The sequence below is a fragment of the Bombina bombina genome, chromosome 1, assembly GCF_027579735.1.
Source record: "Bombina bombina isolate aBomBom1 chromosome 1, aBomBom1.pri, whole genome shotgun sequence".
Lineage (NCBI taxonomy): Eukaryota > Metazoa > Chordata > Amphibia > Anura > Bombinatoridae > Bombina > Bombina bombina.
In genome coordinates this window covers 1,058,602,799-1,058,625,077 of record NC_069499.1, presented here as the reverse complement: position 1 = coordinate 1,058,625,077, position 22,279 = coordinate 1,058,602,799, and the positions used below count along the sequence as shown (strand labels likewise).

The window sequence follows — 22,279 nt, the reverse complement described above, 5'->3', positions numbered from 1 at the left end:
ATCTGTCCCACCATGGACACTGCCAATGAGACAGGACCTTCTAATACAGGGTCCGTTCAAGCATCCAAATCTAGTTTCTCTACGTCTGACTGCTTGCAGATTGAACGCTTAATTCTTTCAAAGCGTGGTTTTTCTGAGTCGGTTATAGATACTCTGATCCAGGCTAGAAAGCCTGTCACCAGGAAGGTCTACCATGAGATATGGTGGAAATATCTTTGGTGTGAATCCAAGGGTTACTCATGGAGTAAGATTAGGATTCCCAGGATATTGTCTTTTCTCCAAGACGGTTTGGAGAAAGGATTGTCGGCTAGTTCTTTAAAGGGACAGATATCTGCTCTGTCTATCCTTTTACACAAGCGTCTGGCAGAGGTACCGGACGTTCAAGCGTTTGCACAGGCTTTAGTCAGAATCAAGCCTGTCTATAAACCTGTGGCTCCGCCATGGAGTCTAAATCTAGTTCTTTCAGTTCTTCAAGGGGTTCTGTTTGAACCTTTACATTCCATAAATATTAAGTTGTTATCTTGGAAAGTTTTGTTTTTGGTAGCTATCTCTTCTGCTCGAAGAGTCTCAGAATTATCTGCCTTACAGTGTGATTCACCTTATCTGGTGTTCCACGCAGATAAGGTAGTTTTGCGTACCAAACCTGGTTTTCTTCCTAAAGTTGTTTCTAACAAGAATATTAACCAGGAAATAGTTGTTCCTTCTCTGTGTCCTAACCCATCTTCGAAGAAGGAACGTCTTTTGCATAATCTTGATGTAGTTCGTGCTTTAAAGTTCTATTTACAAGCAACTAAGGATTTCAGACAAACATCTTCTTTGTTTATCTATTCTGGTAAGAGGAGAGGTCAGAAAGCGACTGCTACCTCTTTCCATTTGGCTGAAAAGCATCATCCGTTTGGCTTATGAGACTGCTGGCCAGCAGCCTCCTGAAAGAATTACTGCTCATTCTACCAGAGCAGTGGCTTCCACATGGGCTTTCAAAAATGAGGCTTCTGTTGAACAGATTTGTAAGGCAGCGACTTGGTCTTCACTGCATAGTTTTGCCAAATTTTATAAATTCGATACTTTTGCTTCTTCGGAGGCTATTTTTGGGAGAGGTTTTGCAAGCAGTGGTGCCTTCCGTTTAAGGTACCTGTCTTGTTCCCTCCCTTCATCCGTGTCCTAAAGCTTTGGTATTGGTATCCCACAAGTAAGGATGAATCCGTGGACTGGATACACCTTGCAAGAGAAAACAGAATTTATGCTTACCTGATTACTTTCTCTTGCGGTGTATTCAGTCCACGGCCCGCCCTGGCAATTGTCAGGTAAAAAATGTTTTGTTTAAACTACATTCACCACTGCACCCTATGGTTTCTCCTGCTTAACCTTTGGTCGAATGACTGGGGGGTGGAGCTAGGGGGGAGCTATATGGACAGCTCTGCTGGGAATGTATATCCCATACGTCACTAGCTCATGGACTCTTGCCAATATGAAATAAATTAATTTATCAGGTAAGTTCTTACATAAATTATGTTTCTCTTGTTAAGTGTAGTCAGTCCACGGGTCATCCATTACTTATGGAATATATCTCTTCCTAACAGGAAGCTGCAAGAGGATCACCCAGCAGAGCTTGCTACATAGCTCCTCCCCTCACATGTCATATTCAGTCATTCTCTTGCAGCCTAACTAGATAGGTCGCTGTGAGAGGTCTGTGGTGTTTTTTTTAACTTAGTTTATTTCTACAATCAAAAGTTTATTTTAAATGGCACCGGAGTGTGCTGTTTATTCTCAGGCAGCATTAGAAGAAGAATCTGCCTGCGTTTTCTATGATCTTAGCAGACGTAACTAAGATCCACTGGCTGTTCTCATCTGAGGAGTGAGGTAACTTCAGAGAAGGGGAATAGCATGCAGGGCCCCCCTGCAAATGAGGTATGTGCAGTAATTATTTTTCTGAGGAATGGAATTGACTGAGAAAATACTGCTGATACCAATGTAAAGTAAGTTCAGCCTTAAATGCAGTGATAGCGACTGGTATTAGGCTGATGAGTGTGTGTACACTGAATGTATTTTTCTAAGGAATGGAATTGACTCTGAAAATACTGTTAATATTGAAATAATGTATGAGCCTTAACTGCAGTAAAAGCAACTGGTAGCAGGCTTATTAATAACAATTCATAACTTTTCAAATGTATGTTTAAAACGTTTACTGGCATGTTAATCGTTTTTTGTGAGGTACTTGGTGATAAAACTTATTGGGGCATGATTTTTACCACATGGCCATCTTTGTTTTCTGCATAGAAACAGTTTTCTGAGCTTCCCCACTGTTGTAAAATGAGTGGGAGGGGCCTATTTTAGCACTTTTTTGCGCAGTAAAATTTCAGTCACAATCTGTCTACTTCATCCTCCATGATCCAGATCGTCTAGAGAGCTCAGGGGTCTTCAAAATTCATTTTTAGGGAGGTAATCAGTCACAGCAGACCTGTGACAGTGTGTTTTGACTGTGAGAAAAACGTTAATTATTAAATTGTTAATCCGTTTTTGGGTATTAAGGGGTTAATCATCCATTTGCTGGTGGGTGCAATCCTTTGCTAACTTAATACATTTACTGTGAAAAATTGGTTGCTATAACTATTTTGGTCATTGTTATTTCAACTGTGACAGCTTTTTGTGCTTCTTAAAGGCACAGTAGCGTTTTTTATATTGCTTGTAAATTTATTTAGAAAAGTATTTCCAAGCTTGCTAGTCTCATTGCTAGTCTGTTTAAACATGTCTGACACAGATGAATCTCTTTGTTCACTATGTTTAAAGGCCAATGTGGAGCCCAATAGAAATTTATGTACTAATTGCATTGATGCTACTTTAAATAAAAGTCAATCTTTACATGTAAAGAAATTATCACCAGACAACGAGGGGGAAGTTATGCCGACTAACTCTCCTCACGTGTCAGTACCTTCGCCTCCCGCTCAGGAGGTGCGTGATTTTGTGGCGCCAAGTACATCAGGGAGGCCCTTACAAATCACTTTGCAAGACATGGCTACTGTTATGACAGAAGTATTATCTAAATTGCCAGAATTAAGAGGCAAGCGCGATAGCTCTGGGTTAAGGACAGAGCGCACGGATGAGGTGAGAGCCATGTCAGATACTGTGTCACAGTTTGCAGAACGTGAAGACGGAGAGCTTCATTCTGTGGGTGACGGATCTGATCCAGGGAGACTGGATTCAGAGATTTCTAATTTTAAATTTAAGCTTGAGAACCTCAGCGTATTGCTAGGGGAGGTATTAGCGGCTCTGAATGATTGTAACACTGTTGGAATTCCAGAAAAATTATGTAGGTTGGATAGATACTATGCGGTACCGGTGTGTACTGACGTGTTTCCTATACCTAAAAGGCTTACAGAGATTATTAGCAAGGAGTGGGATAGACCTGGTGTGCCCTTTTCCCCTCCTCCCATATTTAGGAAAATGTTTCCTATAGACGCCACCACACGAGACTTATGGCAGACGGTCCCTAAGGTGGAGGGAGCAGTTTCTACTTTAGCTAAGCGTACCACTATCCCGGTGGAGGATAGTTGTGCCTTTTCAGATCCAATGGATAAGAAATTAGAGGGTTACCTTAAGAAAATGTTTGTTCAACAAGGTTTTATCTTACAGCCCCTTGCATGCATTGTGCCTGTCACTGCTGCGGCGGCATTCTGGTTTGAGTCTCTGGAAGAGGCCATTCGCACAGCTCCATTGGATGAAATTATGAACAAGCTTAAAGCACTTAAGCTAGCTAACGCATTTGTTTCTGATGCCATCGTACATTTAACCAAACTTACGGCTAAGAACTCCGGATTCGCCATCCAAGCGCGCAGAGCGCTATGGCTTAAATCCTGGTCAGCGGACGTGACTTCTAAATCTAAATTGCTTAATATTCCTTTCAAAGGGCAGACCTTATTCGGGCCCGGATTGAAAGAAATTATAGCTGACATTACGGGAGGTAAGGGCCATGCTCTACCTCAGGACAGGGCCAAATCAAAGGCCAAACAGTCTAATTTTCGCGCCTTTCGTAACTTCAAGGCTGGAGCAGCATCAACTTCCTCCGCTCCAAAACAGGAAGGAGCTGTTGCTCGTTACAGGCAGGGCTGGAAAGTTAACCAGTCCTGGAACAAGGGCAAGCAGGCCAGAAGACCTGCTGCTGCCCCTAAGACAGCATGAAGAGAGGGCCCCCTATCCGGAAACGGATCTAGTGGGGGGCAGACTCTCTCTTCGCCCAGGCTTGGGCAAGGGATGTCCAGGATCCCTAGGCGTTGGAGATCATATCTCAGGGATATCTCCTGGACTTCAAAACTTCTCCTCCACGAGGGAGATTTCATCTTTCAAGGTTATCAGCAAACCAAATAAAGAAAGAGGCGTTTCTACGCTGTGTACAAGACCTTTTACTAATGGGGGTGATCCACCCAGTTCCGCGGACGGAACACGGGCAGGGATTCTATTCAAATCTATTTGTGGTTCCCAAGAAAGAGGGAACCTTCAGACCAATCTTGGACTTAAAAATCCTAAACAAATTTCTAAGAGTTCCATCATTCAAAATGGAAACTATTCGAACCATCCTTCCCATGATCCAAGAGGGTCAGTACATGACCACAGTGGATTTAAAGGATGCCTACCTTCACATACCGATTCACAAGGATCATTATCGGTACCTAAGATTTGCTTTCCTAGACAGGCATTACCAGTTTGTAGCTCTTCCCTTCGGATTAGCTACGGCTCCAAGAATCTTTACAAAAGTTCTGGGCTCACTTCTGGCGGTACTAAGACCGCGAGGCATAGCGGTGACTCCGTACCTAGACGACATTCTGATACAAGCGTCAAGTTTTCAAACTGCCAAGTCTCATACAGAGATAGTTCTGGCATTTCTGAGGTCGCATGGGTGGAAGGTGAACGTGGAAAAGAGTTCTCTATTACCACTTACAAGGGTTCCCTTTCTAGGGACTCTTATAGATTCTGTAGAGATGAAAATTTACCTGACAGAGGCCAGGTTATCAAAACTTCTAAATGCTTGCCGTGTCCTTCATTCCATTCCACACCCGTCAGTAGCTCAGTGCATGGAAGTAATCGGCTTAATGGTAGCGGCAATGGACATAGTACCATTTGCGCGCCTGCATCTCAGACCGCTGCAATTGTGCATGCTAAGTCAGTGGAACGGGGATTACTCAGATTTGTCCCCCCTACTAAGTCTGGATCAAGAGACCAGAGATTCTCTTCTATGGTGGCTCTCTCGGCCACATCTGTCCAAGGGGATGACCTTTCGCAGGCCAGATTGGACGATTGTAACAACAGACGCCAGCCTTCTAGGCTGGGGCGCATTCTGGAACTCCCTGAAAGCTCAGGGATTATGGACTCAGGAGGAGAAACTCCTCCCAATAAATATTCTGGAATTAAGAGCAATATTCAATGCTCTCCTAGCTTGGCCTCAGTTAGCATCTCTGAGGTTCATCAGATTTCAGTCGGACAACATCATGACTGTGGCTTACATCAACCATCAAGGGGGAACCAGAAGTTCCCTAGCGATGTTGGAAGTCTCAAAGATAATTCGCTGGACAGAGTCTCACTCTTGCCACCTGTCAGCGATTTACATCCCAGGCGTAGAGAACTGGGAGGCGGATTTTCTAAGTCGCCAGACTTTTCATCCGGGGGAGTGGGAACTTCATTCGGAGGTCTTTGCTCAACTGATTCTTCGTTGGGGCAAACCAGATCTGGATCTCATGGCGTCTCGCCAGAACGCCAAGCTTCCTTGTTACGGATCCAGGTCCAGGGACCCGGGAGCGGTGCTGATAGATGCTCTGACAGCCCCTTGGGTCTTCAACATGGCTTATGTGTTTCCACCATTCCCGATGCTTCCTCGTTTGATTGCCAAGATCTAACAGGAGAGCGCTTCGGTGATTCTGATAGCGCCTGCGTGGCCACGCAGGACCTGGTATGCAGACCTAGTGGACATGTCGTCCTGTCCACCGTGGTCTCTGCCTCTGAGACAGGACCTTCTAATTCAGGGTCCTTTCAACCATCCAAATCTAATTTCTCTGAGGCTGACTGCTTGGAGATTGAACGCTTGATTCTATCAAAGCGTGGCTTCTCTGAGTCTGTTATTGATACCTTAATACAGGCTAGGAAGCCTGTTACCAGAAAAATTTACCATAAGATATGGCGTAAATATTTATATTGGTGCGAATCCAAGAGTTACTCATGGAGTAAGGTTAGGATTCCTAGGATATTGTTCTTTCTACAAGAGGGTTTAGAAAAGGGCTTATCTGCTAGTTCGTTAAAGGGACAGATTTCTGCTCTGTCTATTCTTCTACACAAACGTCTGGCTGAAGTTCCAGACGTTCAGGCTTTTTGTCAGGCTTTAACTAGGATTAAGCCTGTGTTTAAGACTGTTGCTCCGCCGTGGAGCTTAAACTTAGTTCTTAATGTTCTTCAAGGCGTTCCATTTGAACCCCTTCATTCCATTGATATCAAGCTGTTATCCTGGAAGGTTTTGTTTTTGATGGCTATTTCCTCGGCTCGAAGAGTCTCTGAGTTATCTGCCTTACATTGTGATTCTCCTTATCTGATTTTTCATTCAGACAAGGTAGTTCTGCGTACTAAACCTGGGTTCTTACCTAAGGTAGTTACTAACAGGAATATCAATCAAGAGATTGTTGTTCCATCACTGTGTCCTAACCCTTCTTCAAAGAAGAAACGACTTTTGCATAATTTGGACGTAGTCCGTGCCCTGAAGTTCTATTTGCAGGCAACTAAAGATTTTCGTCAAACTTCTTCCCTGTTTGTCGTTTACTCTGGACAGAGAAGAGGTCAAAAGGCTTCGGCTACCTCTCTCTCTTTTTGGCTTCGTAGCATAATACGTTTAGCCTATGACACTGCTGGACAGCAGCCTCCTGAAAGGATTACAGCTCATTCTACTAGAGCTGTGGCTTCCACCTGGGCCTTTAAAAATGAGGCCTCTGAACAGATTTGCAAGGCTGCGACTTGGTCTACGCTTCACACCTTTTCAAAATTTTACAAATTTGACACTTTTGCTTCTTCGGAGGCTATTTTTGGGAGAAAGGTACTTCAGGCAGTGGTTCCTTCTGTTTAATGTTCCTGCCTTGTCCCTCCCTTCATCCGTGTACTTTAGCTTTGGTATTGGTATTCCATAAGTAATGGATGATCCGTGGACTGACTACACTTAACAAGAGAAAACATAATTTATGCTTACCTGATAAATTTATTTCTCTTGTAGTGTAGTCAGTCCACGGCCCGCCCTGTCTTTAAGGCAGATCTAAATTTTAATTAAACTCCAGTCACCACTGCACCCTATGGTTTCTCCTTTCTCGTCTGCTTTGGTCGAATGACTGAATATGACATGTGAGGGGAGGAGCTATATAGCAGCTCTGCTTGGGTGATCCTCTTGCAGCTTCCTGTTAGGAAGAGATATATTCCATAAGTAATGGATGACCCGTGGACTGACTACACTACAAGAGAAATAAATTTATCAGGTAAGCATAAATTATGTTTTTTCCTATACCTAAGAGGATTACAGAAATTATTAGCAAGGAGTGGGATAGACCCGGTGTGCCCTTTTCCCCCCCTCCTATATTTAGGAATTTTTTTCCAATAGACGCCACCACACGGGACTTATGGCAGACGGTCCCTAAGATGGAGGGAGCAGTTTCTACTTTGGCTAAGCGTACCACTATCCTGGTGGAGGATAGTTGTGCCTTTTCAGATCCAATGGATAAAAAATTAGGTTACCTTAAGAAAATGTTTGTTCAACAAGGTTTTATCTTACAGCCCCTTGCATGCATTGCGCCTGTCACTGCTGCGGCGGCATTCTGGTTTGAGTCTCTGGAAGAGGCCATTCGCACAGCTCCATTGGATGAAATTATGAACAAGCTTAAAGCACTTAAGCTAGCTAACGCATTTGTTTCTGATGCCATCGTACATTTAACCAAACTTACGGCTAAGAACTCCGGATTCGCCATCCAAGCGCGCAGAGCGCTATGGCTTAAATCCTGGTCAGCTGACGTGACTTCTAAATCTAAATTGCTTAATATTCCTTTCAAAGGGCAGACCTTATTCGGGCCCGGCTTGAAAGAAATTATCGCTGACATTATGGGAGGTAAGGGCCATGCTCTGCCTCAGGACAGGGCCAAATCAAAGGCCAAACAGTCTAATTTTCGTGCCTTTTCGTAACCTCAAGGCAGGAGCAGCATCAACTTCCTCCGCTCCAAAACAGGAGGGAGCTGTTGCTCGTTACAGACAGGGCTGGAAAACTAACCAGTCCTGGAACAAGGGCAAGCAGGCCAGAAGACCTGCTGCTGCCCCTAAGACAGCATGAAGAGAGGGCCCCTTATCCGGAAACGGATCTAGTGGGGGGCAGACTTTCTCTCTTTGCCCAGGCTTGGGCAAGAGATGTCCAGGATCCCTGGGCGTTGGAGATCATATCTCAGGGATATCTTCTGGACTTCAAAGCTTCTCCTCCACAAGGGAGTTTTCATCTTTCAAGGTTATCAGCAAACCAAATAAAGAAAGAGGCGTTTCTACGCTGTGTACAAGACCTCTTACTAATGGGGGTGATCCACCCAGTTCCGCGGACGGAACACGGGCAAGGATTCTATTCAAATCTATTTGTGGTTCCCAAGAAAGAGGGAACCTTCAGACCAATCTTGAACTTAAAAATCCTAAACAAATTCCTAAGAGTTCCTTCATTCAAAATGGAAACTATTCGAACCATCCTACCCATGATCCAAGAGGGTCAGTACATGACCACAGTGGACTTAAAGGATGCCTACCTTCACATACCGATTCACAAGGATCATTATCGGTACCTAAGATTTGCCTTCCTAGACAGGCATTACCAGTTTGTAGCTCTTCCCTTCGGGTTAGCTACGGCTCCAAGAATCTTTACAAAGGTTCTGGGCTCACTTCTGGCGGTACTAAGACCGCGAGGCATAGCGGTGGCTCTGTACCTAGACGACATTCTGATACAAGCGTCAAGTTTTCAAACTGCCAAGTCTCATACAGAGATAGTTCTGGCATTTCTGAGGTCGCATGGGTGGAAGGTGAACGTGGAAAAGAGTTCTCTATTACCACTTACAAGGGTTTCCTTCCTAGGGACTCTTATAGATTCTGTAGAGATGAGAATTTACCTGACGGAGGCCAGGTTATCAAAACTTCTAAATGCTTGCTGTGCCCTTCATTCCATTCCACACCCGTCAGTAGCTCAGTGCATGGAAGTAATCGGCTTAATGGTAGCGGCAATGGACATAGTACCATTTGCGTGCCTGCATCTCAGACCGCTGCAATTGTGCATGCTAAGTCAGTGGAATGGGGATTACTCAGATTTGTCCCCTCGGCTAAATCTGGATCAAGAGACCAGAGAATCTCTTCTATGGTGGCTTTCTCTGCCCCATCTGTCAAAGGGGATGACCTTTCGCAGGCCAGATTGGACGATTGTAACAACAGACGCCAGCCTTCTAGGTTGGGGCGCAGTCTGGAATTCCCTGAAGGCTCAGGGATCATGGACTCAGGAGGAGAAACTCCTCCCAATAAATATTCTGGAGTTAAGAGCAATATTCAATTCTCTTCTAGCTTGGCCTCAGTTAGCAACTCTGAGGTTCATCAGATTTCAGTCGGACAACATCACGACTGTGGCTTACATCAACCATCAAGGGGGAACCAGAAGTTCCCTAGCGATGTTGGAAGTCTCAAAGATAATTTGCTGGGCAGAGTCTCACTCTTGCCACCTGTCAGCAATCTACATCCCAGGCGTGGAGAACTGGGAGGCGGATTTTCTAAGTCGCCAGACTTTTCATCCGGGGGAGTGGGAACTTCATCCGGAGGTCTTCGCTCAACTGCTTCATCGTTGGGGCAAACCAGATCTGGATCTCATGGCGTCTCGCCAGGACGCCAAGCTTCCTTGTTACGGATCCAGGTCCAGGGACCCGGAAACAGTGCTGATAGATGTCTTCAACATGGCTTATGTGTTTCCACCATTTCCGATACTTCCTCGACTGATTGCCAAGATCAAACAGGAGAGAGCATCGGTGATTCTGGTAACGCTTATGTGGCCACGCAGGACCTGGTATGCAGACCTAGTGGACATGTCGTCCTGTCCACCATGGTCTCTGCCTCTGAGGCAGGACCTTCTAATTCAGGGTCCTTTCAACCATCCAAATCTAATTTCTCTGAGGCTGACTGCATGGAGATTGAACGCTTGATTCTATCAAAGCGTGGCTTCTCGGAGTCGGTTATTGATACCTTAATACAGGCTAGGAAACCTGTTACCAGAAGAATTTACCATAAGATATGGCGTAAATATTTATATTGGTGCGAATCCAAGAGTTACTCATGGAGTAAGGTTAGGATTCCTAGGATATTGTCTTTTCTACAAGAGGGTTTAGAAAAGAGCTTATCTGCTAGTTCGTTAAAGGGACAGATTTCTGCTCTGTCTTTTCTTCTACACAAACGTCTGGCAGAAGTTCCAGACGTTCAGGCTTTTTGTCAGACTTTGGCTAGGATTAAGCCTGTGTTTAAGACTGTTGCTCCGCCGTGGAGCTTAAACTTAGTTCTTAACGTTCTGCAAGGCGTTCCATTTGAACCCCTTCATTCCATTGATATCAAGCTGTTATCTTGGAAAGTTCTGTTTTTGATGGCTATTTCCTCGGCTCGAAGAGTCTCTGAGTTATCTGCCTTACATTGTGATTCTCCTTATCTGATTTTTCATTCAGACAAGGTAGTTCTGCGTACTAAACTTGGGTTTTTACCTAAGGTAGTTTCTAACAGGAATATCATTCAAGAGATTGTTGTTCCATCATTGTGTCCTAACCCTTCTTCAAAGAAGGAACAACTTTTGCATAATCTGGACGTAGTACGTGCCCTGAAGTTCTATTTGCAGGCAACTAAAGATTTTTGTCAAACTTCTTCCCTGTTTGTCGTTTACTCTGGACAGAGGAGAGGTCAAAAGGCTTCGACTACCTCTCTCTTTTTGGCTTCGTAGCATAATACATTTAGCCTATGAGACTGCTGGACAGCAGCCTCCTGAAAGAATTACAGCTCATTCTACTAGAGCTGTGGCTTCCACCTGGGCCTTTAAAAATGAGGCCTCTGTTGAACAGATTTGCAAGGCTGCAACTTGGTCTTCACTTCACACTTTTTCAAAATTTTACAAATTTGACACTTTTGCTTCTTCGGAGGCTATTTTTGGGAGAAAGGTGCTTCAGGCAGTGGTTCCTTCGTTTAAAGTTCCTGCCTTGTCCCTCCCTTCATCCGTGTACTTTAGCTTTGGTATTGGTATCCCATAAGTAATGGATGACCCGTGGACTGACTACACTTAACAAGAGAAAACATAATTTATGCTTACCTGATAAATTTATTTCTCTTGTAGTGTAGTCAGTCCACGGCCCGCCCTGTCTTTTAAGGGAGATCTAAATTTTAATTAAACTCCAGTCACCACTGCACCCTATGGTTTCTCCTTTCTCGTCTTGTTTCGGTCGAATGACTGGATATGACATGTGAGGGGAGGAGCTATATAGCAGCTCTGCTTGGGTGATCCTCTTGCAACTTCCTGTTGGGGAAGAGATATAATCCCATAAGTAATGGATGACCCGTGGACTGACTACACTACAAGAGAAATAAATTTATCAGGTAAGCATAAATTATGTTTTTTTCTGATTCTATTTTAAAGGCTTTGTCTGACATCCCGCCTTATAATAAATTTTTAGGTCTTTTTCAAACTTCTTTTTTTAGTTGATGAAGTTTCAAATGACCAACAACATAATGAATTATCCTTCTCTGATGGTGTTTTTTCTCATTCAGAATTTATTCTTCATCAGATGTTGACACTAGCAAATCTACTTTTTTATTTTTAATAAAGTACATTTGTTCTTTGTTCAAAAGGTGTTGATTATTTTGGATATTGAAGTAACTAGTTCTTTTGATTTTAAAGACTAGCTAACATTTAAATTCTGCTTATTTATCTTCTGTGGTTTCTTCAGAAGTTTTTTCCCAGTTCCTGATACTAGGGAATGCAATAGGCAGTTAGTTTTCAGTTTTGAGGAGAGATTCCCCAAGTTAATGGGGCTATCTCTACTTCTGCTAAATATACTATTATTCTTATAGCAAATAGTATTTATTTTTTTCCTTCAGATGGTCGTATCTTATTTAAGGAAAATTGTTTTCAGGTACTTTTCTTAGACCTGTAATTTATTTGGCTGATGTTGCAATTGCTTCATCTTTCTGGTTGGATACTTTAAGATCAAGTATCGGATTATGATTTGTTTAGCATTGTTAAAAGGACAAGATCTACTACTCATTTGAAGTTCAGACTAAGTGCTATTGCATTGTCTTGTTTTCTTGCATTTGTTGATTGTGCAAGTCCAGTGTGTTGACTGGTCCTTTAACTTAATTAAAATGCTAATAATTTCATTTGTGTTATTTTATTAAATATTTTCGCAAATAAGGTTTAATCTATGTCTTTAGCTATTTTAGCTAGACTAACTTTGTGATTCCCCAAGTTAATGGGGCTATCTCTACTCCTGCTAAATATACTATTATTCTTATAGGAAATAGTATTTATTTTTTTCCTTCAGATGGTTGTATATTATTTAAGGAAAATTATTTTCAGGTACTTTTCTTAGACCTGTAATTTATTTGGCTGATGTTGCAATTGCTTCATCTTTCTGGTTGGATACTTTAAGATCAAGTATCGGATTATGATTTGTTTAGCATTGTTAAAAGGACAAAATCTACTACTCTTTTGAGGTTCAGACTAAGTGCTATTGCATTGTCTTGTTTTCTTGCATTTGTTGTGCAAGTCCAGTGTGTTGACTGGTCCTTTAACTTAATTAACATGCTAATAATTTCATTTGTGTTGTCATTTTATTAAATATTTTCGCAAATGAGGTTTAATCTATGTCTTTAGCTATTTTAGCTAGAAGATCTTTGTGATTTCAATCTTGGAATGCTAATTTGATTTCTAAAATCCCCAAGTAACATGTTTATAATTGGAAGTTTTTTTCTTCATTCATTTAAGCCTTTTAAAAGTCAGCTCCCCAAATTTGCATGTAGGTGCGGTTCTTTTTCCAGCTTGGCTGGTAAGGGGCAGGTTAAGACTTTTTTGAAATTTGTTTGGTTCTATTCGGTCCAAACTTCTTAGACTTTGGGTACAGAATAGGATTCAGAGTAAAACCATCTGTGAGAAGTCTTTTTTCTCTTTCGTATTCCAGCTATTTCAGTAAAACGAACACTTTCCTGAAGTGTGTTTCAGACCTATATGTTTTGGGTACTGGTGGTCACCCGTTGGGGCTCAGGCGCTGCTCAGACCTGGAGTCTTCTGGGGTATTTATTCCAGTTCCATTTTTAGGAACTGGGTTTTGGGGTTTTATTCAAGACTATTCATTGTTCCAAAGATAGAAAATCTTTTTTGAATTGTCATATAAATGTACCATCTTTTAGAATGGTGTTTATATGGTCTTGTCTGCCTTTTTTTGGTCAGTGATGGCATTTTTTTGTTTACATTAGATACAATAGATGCATATCTTCATTTTCTGTTTTCATTCAGATTATTTTTAGTTTTTGAGATTCTCTTTTTTTGACAAGCATTACCAATTTGTTGCTTTTCCTTCTGGTCTAGCGACAGCTCTAAGAATCTTCAAGGTTCTCAATATTCCTTATTTGGACGGTATTGTGGTACTGGCTCAATCTTTTCATTCTGTGGAATCTCATACGATTCACTTTGTTGTTTCTTCAAGACATGGTTAGAGGATCTTTTTATCAAAAGCTCCTTGATTCCTCACACATGGGTCACCTTTTTTAGGTTTCCAGATAAATTGTGTCAATGTTTTTGTCTCTAAACAGACAAGTGACAAGTTTATTGGGTTCCGTTTGTCGGAACTTTCAGTCTCTATTATTTCCTTCAAGTTGCTATATAGGCATGGGAGTTTTAGGTTTCATGGCTGCAGCATTGGATTCGATTCCCTTTGCTCATTTAGGAAACCTTTCCAGTTTCTTATGCTGAATAATGGTGCAGGGATTCTAGGATATCACTTTTTTATATCTTTGAATCCTAATGTTTAAATATCTTTGATTCTGTGGTTAAGATCACCATCATTTAGTTCTACAGGTCTCTTCGGTTCTTTCAACCTGGACCAGGATCTCTACAGATGCAAGTCTTTTAGGTTGGGAGGCTGTCTGAGGATCTCTGTCATCATAAGGGGTTTGGAAATCTCAGGAGGCGAGATTACCATTTCATATTTTTGGAACTCCGTGCATTCTCAGAGTTCTTCAGTTTGGTTTCTTTTTGAAGAAGAGACGCTTATTGTTTTTTCAGACAATGTCACAACTGTGGCGTATGTCAATCAGGGTGGGACTATCAGTTCTTAGGCTGTGACAGAAGTATCTAGGATATTTGCTTGGGTTAAATTCAGCTCCTATCTAATTTCTGTGGTCTTTTTCCCAGGTATAGACAATTGGGAAGCGGATTATCTCTGTTATTCAAGCTTTACATCCGGGAGAATGGTCCTTTTACCCAGATATGTTTTTCAATTTTTCAGATGTGAGGGCTTCCAGAAATAGATCTGTTGGCATCTCATCTTAACAAGGAACTTCCCAGGGGCCTATTCAGGTCAGGGGATCCTCAGGCGGAAGTAGTGTATGCATTGACACTTCCTTGGAATTTTCAATCTGCCTATATTTTTTCATCTCTGGTTCTTCTTTTAAGAGTTATTTTCAAAATCATCAGAGAGCAGTCTTTGGTGTGGCTGGTGGCTCTAGCATGGCCACACAGGTTTTGGTATATGGTTCTTGTTCGGATGTTCAGTTGCCAATCTTGGTTACTTCCATTAAGGCCAGACCTTATATCTTAACATTCGTTTTTTTCATCAGGAATTCAAATTAGTAATTTGATGGTATGAAAATTTAACGCTTAGTACTTAGTCATAGAAGTTTCTCTGACTCAGTAATTAATACTATGTTGCAGGCTCGTAAATCTGTGTCTAGTAGGATTTATTATCGAGTTTGGAAGATTTACATCTCATGATGCTCTTCTTATGAATTCTCTTGGCATTCTTTTAGAATTCCTAGGATTTTTTAGTTTCTTTATAAGGTTTTTGTCTGCAAGTTCCTTGAAAGGACAAATATCTGCTTTTCCTGTGCTGTTTCACAGTAAGAATTGCCAAATCTTTCTGATATTCATTGTTTTGTTCAGGCTTTGGTTCGTATCAAGCCTGTCATTAAGCCAATTTCTCCTCTTTGGAGACATAATTTGATTCTGAAGGCTTTACAGGCTCTTCTGTTTGAGCATATGCTTTCTTTGGACATTAATTACTTTCATAGAAAGTATTGTTCTTTTTAGATATCTCTTCAGCTAGAACAGTTTTTGAATTATCTTTTCTTTCTTGTGAATCTCCTTGTTCTGATTTTTTATCAGGATAAGGTGGTTTTTGCTGTCCTCATTTCAATTTTCACCTAAAGTTGTGAATTCTAACAACATTAGTGAAGGAATTATTTTTTTTTCATTGTGTCCTAATCCTAATAATTCTTTGGTTTGATTCTTACATTCTTTGGATGTGTTAAGAGTTTTGAAATATTATGTTGAAGCTATTCAGATTTCAGACAGACTTCTAGTCTATTTGTTATCTTTTCTGGTTTTAGGAAAGGTCAGAAGGCTTCTGCCATTTCTTTGGCATCTTGGTTAAAGCTTTTGATTCATCATGCTTATTTGGAGTCGGGTTAATCCCCGCCTCAGAGGATTACGGCTCATTCTACTAGGTCAGTTTCTACTTCCTGGGCTTTTCAGAATGAAGCTTCTGTTGATCAGATTTGCAAAGCAACGACTTGGTCTTCTTTGCATACTTTTACTAAATTCTACCATTTTGATGTTTTCTCTTTTTTAGAAGCAGTTTTTGGTAGAATAGTACTTCAGGCAGCTGTTTCAGTGTGATTCTTCTGCTTATAATTTCAGTTTTTTTCATTATAAAAATTGAAACCTTTGATTTGGGTTGTGGATTAATTTTTCAGCGGCATTGGCTGCCTTTATTTTATCCCTCCCTCTCTAGTGACTCTTGCGTGGAAGTTCCACATCTTGGGTATCTGCTATCCCATACGTCATAAATTGTTTTATGCTTACCAGATTAAATTCCTTTCCTTCCGGATAGGTAGAGTCCACTGCCCCCGCACAATTTTTCTTGTCTTTGGGTGGTCCCCTATTTTATTCTTCTGGCATCATTTGTACCCTAATGTTTCTCCTACTTTTCCTTGTTCCTCATTACCCCAGTCATTCTGTCGAGGGAAGTGGGAGCGATATTTAAGCCTTTGTCTGGGGTGTCTTTACCTCCTCCTGGTGGCCAAGTATTTTATTTCCCAACAGTAAGGAATGACGCCTTGGACTCTCCCTATCTGGAAGTAAGGAATTTATCTGGTAAGCATAAATTGTTTTTATTTCATGAATTGTGGACTCTCACCGCCTGTAATGAAAGAAAATATAATTTATGCTTACTGGATGATTAATTCATTTCTTTCATGGTGGTGAAAGTCCATGATACTCCACCCTTTATGTTTTTATGTTTGTTTGTTTTTTTTCTTTAGCACATTTTTTCCCCCCTGCTCTCTTTATGGTTCGTACCTTATTTTGCTTGGCCATACGTTAGACTTAGGTATGTGTGAGAAGATTAATTAGTAATGGCTTATGGACTCTCACCACCATGAAATAAATTAATTTATCAGGTAGGCATAAATTGATTTTTCTGAAGACCTGCCCTAAAACAAAAATTGGCATCTTTTACCTGGTCTGATCCATGAATCATGTTTTTTTTTTTTGGGGGGGGGGGGGTAAGACTAGTTACTAGCTTGACGTGAACTGCAACTAGCAGGCATTAGATGGTTTTACTTGGCAGTACGCAATGTTATCACTGAGTATTAAGAATTGTTCAATACTACATAACATTTCTTCTGTGCAGGACTTGTGATTAAATTCTGTTTTTTTTTACGAACTGGTAACAGCTTGAGTATCAGTAGCCTACAATTATCACGTGTAGTACATATTCTCCACTTGGGTTTTCATGATGGAAAAATTTCACTTTTTTTTTTTTTTTTTAGTATTAAAATGTCTACCTATCTCTTCTAGGACTCCATTGCTACAGGCCCTCATTGGTTTGTTTGAGCTACCAGAAGATGATACAATTCCTGATGATGAACACTTTATTGATATTGAAGATACTCCAGGATATCAGACTGCATTCTCACAGCTGGCATTTGCTGGCAAGAAGGACCATGACCCTATTGGAGAAATGGTTAATAATCCCAAAATCCTGCTGGCACAGTCTCTTTACAAACTGTCAACTGCTTTTCCTGGCAGGGTAATAATTCTTTATTTGAATGTGTTGTCAAATGCATATACTGAAACATTTAATATAATTTTAAAGAAACTGAAAGAGCACTATTTAAAATATTTTTTGGTGGAAGGAAAAAATGTATTTTTCTTTCCTATGGCATGGAGAGTCCACAACATCATTCCAATTACTAGTGGGATATTCAACTCTTGGCCAACAGGAGGCAAAGAGCACGTGGCAAATCTTTTAATTGTAACTTCCCTTACCCATAATCCCCATTCATTCTCTTCAGAGGTTGTGCGAAGTTGGTGTCTGATGATATTTAATCTTTTTATGGGTACTTTTCCCTGCAAGCAAGGATTTGGGTCTGGCTGTGTCCACTTCAATCTCTTTAGTAAGAGTAGTGGTGTTTTTTTTTTAGAAGTTAAAAGTTGGCGAAGAAGTCTGTTTTACTTTAAACACTTAGCTACCCCTTTGTGGAAAGCCAGAGTTGGTTACTCTGTTCTTTCTTTTCCTACAGGTTCATGACAGGGAGTGAATTACCTGCCATACCTAAGGATCAGCATCTATCATGCAGTTGGATCTAAGGTAAGTGCCTTTGCCTTCTAGGTACAGAAGGACAGCAGCACTTAAGAGGTTAATCCTCTTTCTTTCTAATGACACGGTGAGTCCACAGATCATCATCAATTACTGTTGGGAATATTACTCCTGGCCAGCAGGAGGAGGCAAAGAGCACCACAGCAAATCTGTTAATTATCACTTCCCTTCCCATAAACCGCAGTCATTCTCTTTGCCTGCGGTGCAAGGAGGAGGTGAATTTTTGTTGTCTGCTTATTTCTCTGGATTGCAAAATAAAATCTTGATTGCAGAGTAGGTTTACTCTGAACTAACTCTCAAGGCTGGGTTTAGCCGTACTCCATGTTAGTCTCTTCAGTAGGGCAGTGGTGGCTTTAAAGCAGTTAGGAACTTGTAAGTTGTGCCTTGCTGCGTTTTGCTAACAGGTTTGCTGCCCTAAGTATAGAAAGCCAGAGTAGGCTTACTCTGTCCTCGTTTCCTTAGGTCCCTGTGAGGAGAGGCCTCCTCCCATACCGGGTGAGCTGTCGTCCTGCCGGACAGCTGAATGTGCAGGTAAGTGCCTTTTGTCTTCTGGGGCTAGGAGACTGTCACTACAGGGCTTAATTTCTCTCTGTACGTTATGTGGGACACTACATCCATAATCTAGGATGTTTAATAGCAGTGGGCAGGCACTTCATAGTGACATGGAGACTTTGGGGTTATCCTCCTTCAGACAAGGAAGGGGTTAAATTTATATGGTGCTCAGTAAAAATTTTGAAGACATTGTTGTGTGAGGTAAATCATTCCCTCATTCATGATTTGTGCATATAGCAAAGTCCCTCTAGGTTCTGCACAAAGCTAGAGGCTCCATTCTTTTGGGGCAATTTCATCCGCTTGCTAGTTAAGAGCGGACCTAGATTTGTTATTTTTGCCTAAAGGGGAAATTACAGAGGAAGGTCGGGAGGTCTGCACTGTGTTTTGTTAAATACTTTCGGCGGAATGAAGCGCGGTACATATGTGCGCTTAATTTTCTGGCCGTTTTTAGTTCCCGCCTTCTCTGTGTCAAGTGTGACGCTTAAGCATAGCGGCGCCATCTTATAAAATGTTCGCTGGCTATTCCTCCGTGTCAAGCTGACAGCTTGTAGGATTTAGAGCAGGGGCGCTCAGAGATCAAAATTTAAATTAGTGAATGTGAATGCTCCTTTTTGCAGCTAGTCTACTTTAAGGCTCTGAGTTTAGATAGGTTTCCCCACCTCGTTCTCGGGTTGAGAAAAGCGTGACATTCTGGTTACTGTATGTTTTAAAGCTGTTTTGTCAGCAAGCAGCTCAGATTTCCTCACGTTTAGAGGACATTGCAGTTAATATAGATGTTGCCCTGTCAGTAACGTTTGTTTTCATATTCTGTGTTTATGGCCATACTGTGTTTTAAATATTTATTGTCATATTTCTTAAAGGGACATGAAACCCAAAAATTTTCTTTCATGCTTCAGATAGAGAATACAATTTTAAACAACTTTCTAATTTACTTCTATTGTCTAATCTATTTAATTCTCTTGGTATCATTTGTTGAAGGAGCAGCAATGCACTAATGGTTTCTAACTGAACACACGGGTGAGCCAATCACTATATATATATATATATATATATATATATATATATATATATATATATATATATATATATATATATATATATATATATATAGCCACCAATCAACAGCTAGAACCTAGGTTCTCTGCTGCTCCTGAGCTTGCCTAGATAAACCGTTCAGCAGAGGATAAAAAGAGAAGGAAGCTAATTAAAAGAAGTAAATAGGAAAGTTGTTTTAAATCATATTCTATCTGAATCATGGAAGAAAACATTTGGGTTTCATGTCCCTTTAAGGTTAGTGGTTGGCAGTCATTTGACCTTGGAACAGGGTCTGTTTTTTTCTATGAACATTTATGTCCATTATATTATTGAGGGCAAATTGTTGTTGTAAACATTTATGTCCCTCATATTAAATATACTTTTGAAATAATGATTTATATTTTTCTTTGAGCCTCTTGTTCCTCAATACAAAATTTCTAGACAGTTTAATTGGTCTATGCTTTTCAGTGCTGCATATATTAGCCAGAGCTATGGAATGTACACCTAATTTGTTGCAATCTGAGTCTGTCTCCCAGGATGATGCTGTTAAGGCATTGCCACAGCTTTCTCCTGAAACGTCCCAAGCCTCTATCGCATCACATGCAGTGCTCTGGGGTTCCTCTCAATATCCTGAAGGAGTGTATTTGCAGCTCAGGTACCCTCTGCGATATCTACGGCTTTGTCTGTTTTTCCTTATCTACAGGGGAAATGCAAGAGGACATTAAAGTTTCAGATAGTTTTCAGATAAGGTTTCTGTTCCACATTCTGCTACACAGGTCGTTCTCTCTTCTAAGTCTGGTGAGGAGGATTTGCTTGTAGTTTCTGAGGGTTGTCTCAGATTTTGGCAGTGTAATTCCTGCTTCTGATGCAGAAGTGATCTTAAGATGTATGATTGAACACCTCGTGTATTGTTAAAGGAGGTTTTTGGCTACTTGGACGTCATCGATGTCCCCGTCGTTGTCGACCCTTGGAAGTTTAGTAAACTTGATCTTTTCATCTAGAAGTGCTATGAATTTTTTTTTCATAGGAGAAGCTAGGGATACCTTTCTCCCTGTCTCCAGTCCTTTTCAGGATTCTCTTGTCGCTGACTCCTTAAAGTGCACAGTGTCCTAAGTAGAAGGGAACTTTTCTACCATGGTGAATAAGTATCTGGAGATTTAATTGTTCTTTTAGAGCAATGCCTTGTCTTATTAGACTTGCTGTACTAGCCTCCGGACATTGATGCTGCAGTCTTGGCAGCTGAGTAACCTACCTGAGGTTTAGCGGAACAGCTTAGGCTTCATAATTCTGCAGTTGCAGGTTTAATTCTTATTTCTCCAACATAGGTGTGTCCGGTCCACGGCGTCATCCTTACTTGTGGGATATTCTCTTCCCCAACAGGAAATGGCAAAGAGCCCAGCAAAGCTGGTCACATGATCCCTCCTAGGCTCCGCCTACCCCAGTCATTCTCTTTGCCGTTGTACAGGCAACATCTCCACGGAGATGGCTTAGAGTTTTTTAGTGTTTAACTGTAGTTTTTCATTATTCAATCAAGAGTTTGTTATTTTCAAATAGTGCTGGTACGTACTATTTACTCAGAAACAGAAAAGAGATGAAGAATTCTGTTTGTATGAGGAAAATGATTTTAGCAACCGTAACTAAAATCCATGGCTGTTCCACACAGGACTGTTGAGAGCAATTAACTTCAGTTGGGGGAACAGTTTGCAGTCCTTTGCTGCTTGAGGTATGACACATTCTAACAAGACGATGTAATGCTGGAAGCTGTCATTTTCCCTATGGGATCCGGTAAGCCATGTTTATTACGATTGTAAATAAGGGCTTCACAAGGGCTTATTTAGACTGTAGACTTTTTTTGGGCTAAATCGATTGATATTAACACTTATTTAGCCTTGAGGAATCATTTATTCTGGGTATTTTGATATAATAATATCGGCAGGCACTGTTTTAGACACCTTATTCTTTAGGGGCTTTCCCAAAGCATAGGCAGAGTCTCATTTTCGCGCCGGTGTTGCGCACTTGTTTTTGAGAGGCATGGCATGCAGTCGCATGTGAGAGGAGCTCTGATACTTATAAAAGACTTCTGAAGGCGTCATTTGGTATCGTATTCCCCTTTGGGTTTGGTTGGGTCTCAGCAAAGCAGATACCAGGGACTGTAAAGGGGTTAAAGCTTAAAACGGCTCCGGTTCCGTTATTTTAAGGGTTAAAGCTTCCAAAATTGGTGTGCAATATTTTCAAGGCTTTAAGACACTGTGGTGAAAGTTTGGTGAATTTTGAACAATTCCTTCATGTTTTTTCGCAATTGCAGTAATAAAGTGTGTTCAGTTTAAAATTTAAAGTGACAGTAACGGTTTTATTTCAAAACGTTTTTTGTACTTTCTTATCAAGTTTATGCCTGTTTAACATGTCTGAACTACCAGATAGACTGTGTTCTGAATGTGGGGAAGCCAGAATTCCTATTCATTTAAATAAATGTGATTTATGTGATAATGACAATGATGCCCAAGATGATTCCTCAAGTGAGGGGAGTAAGCATGGTACTGCATCATTCCCTCCTTCGTCTACACGAGTCTTGCCCACTCAGGAGGCCCCTAGTACATCTAGCGCGCCAATACTCCTTACTATGCAACAATTAACGGCTGTAATGGATAATTCTGTCAAAAACATTTTAGCCAAAATGAACCCTTGTCAGCGTAAGCGTGGATGCTCTGTTTTAGTTACTGAAGAGCATGACGACGCTGATATTAATATCTCTGAAGGGCCCCTAACCC

At 41.1% G+C, this 22,279-nt stretch overlaps 1 protein-coding gene across 1 annotated transcript in view; it reads left to right on the top strand.

Moving 5' to 3' along the window:
- CSE1L (chromosome segregation 1 like) overlaps nt 1–22,279 on the top strand; it is a 475,025-nt gene that overhangs the window by 395,136 nt on the left and 57,610 nt on the right. Inside the window, exon 25 of the mRNA XM_053689969.1 lies at nt 17,123–17,354. Coding sequence (XP_053545944.1) covers nt 17,123–17,354 — 232 coding nt within the window. The remainder of the gene's footprint in view (nt 1–17,122; nt 17,355–22,279) is intronic.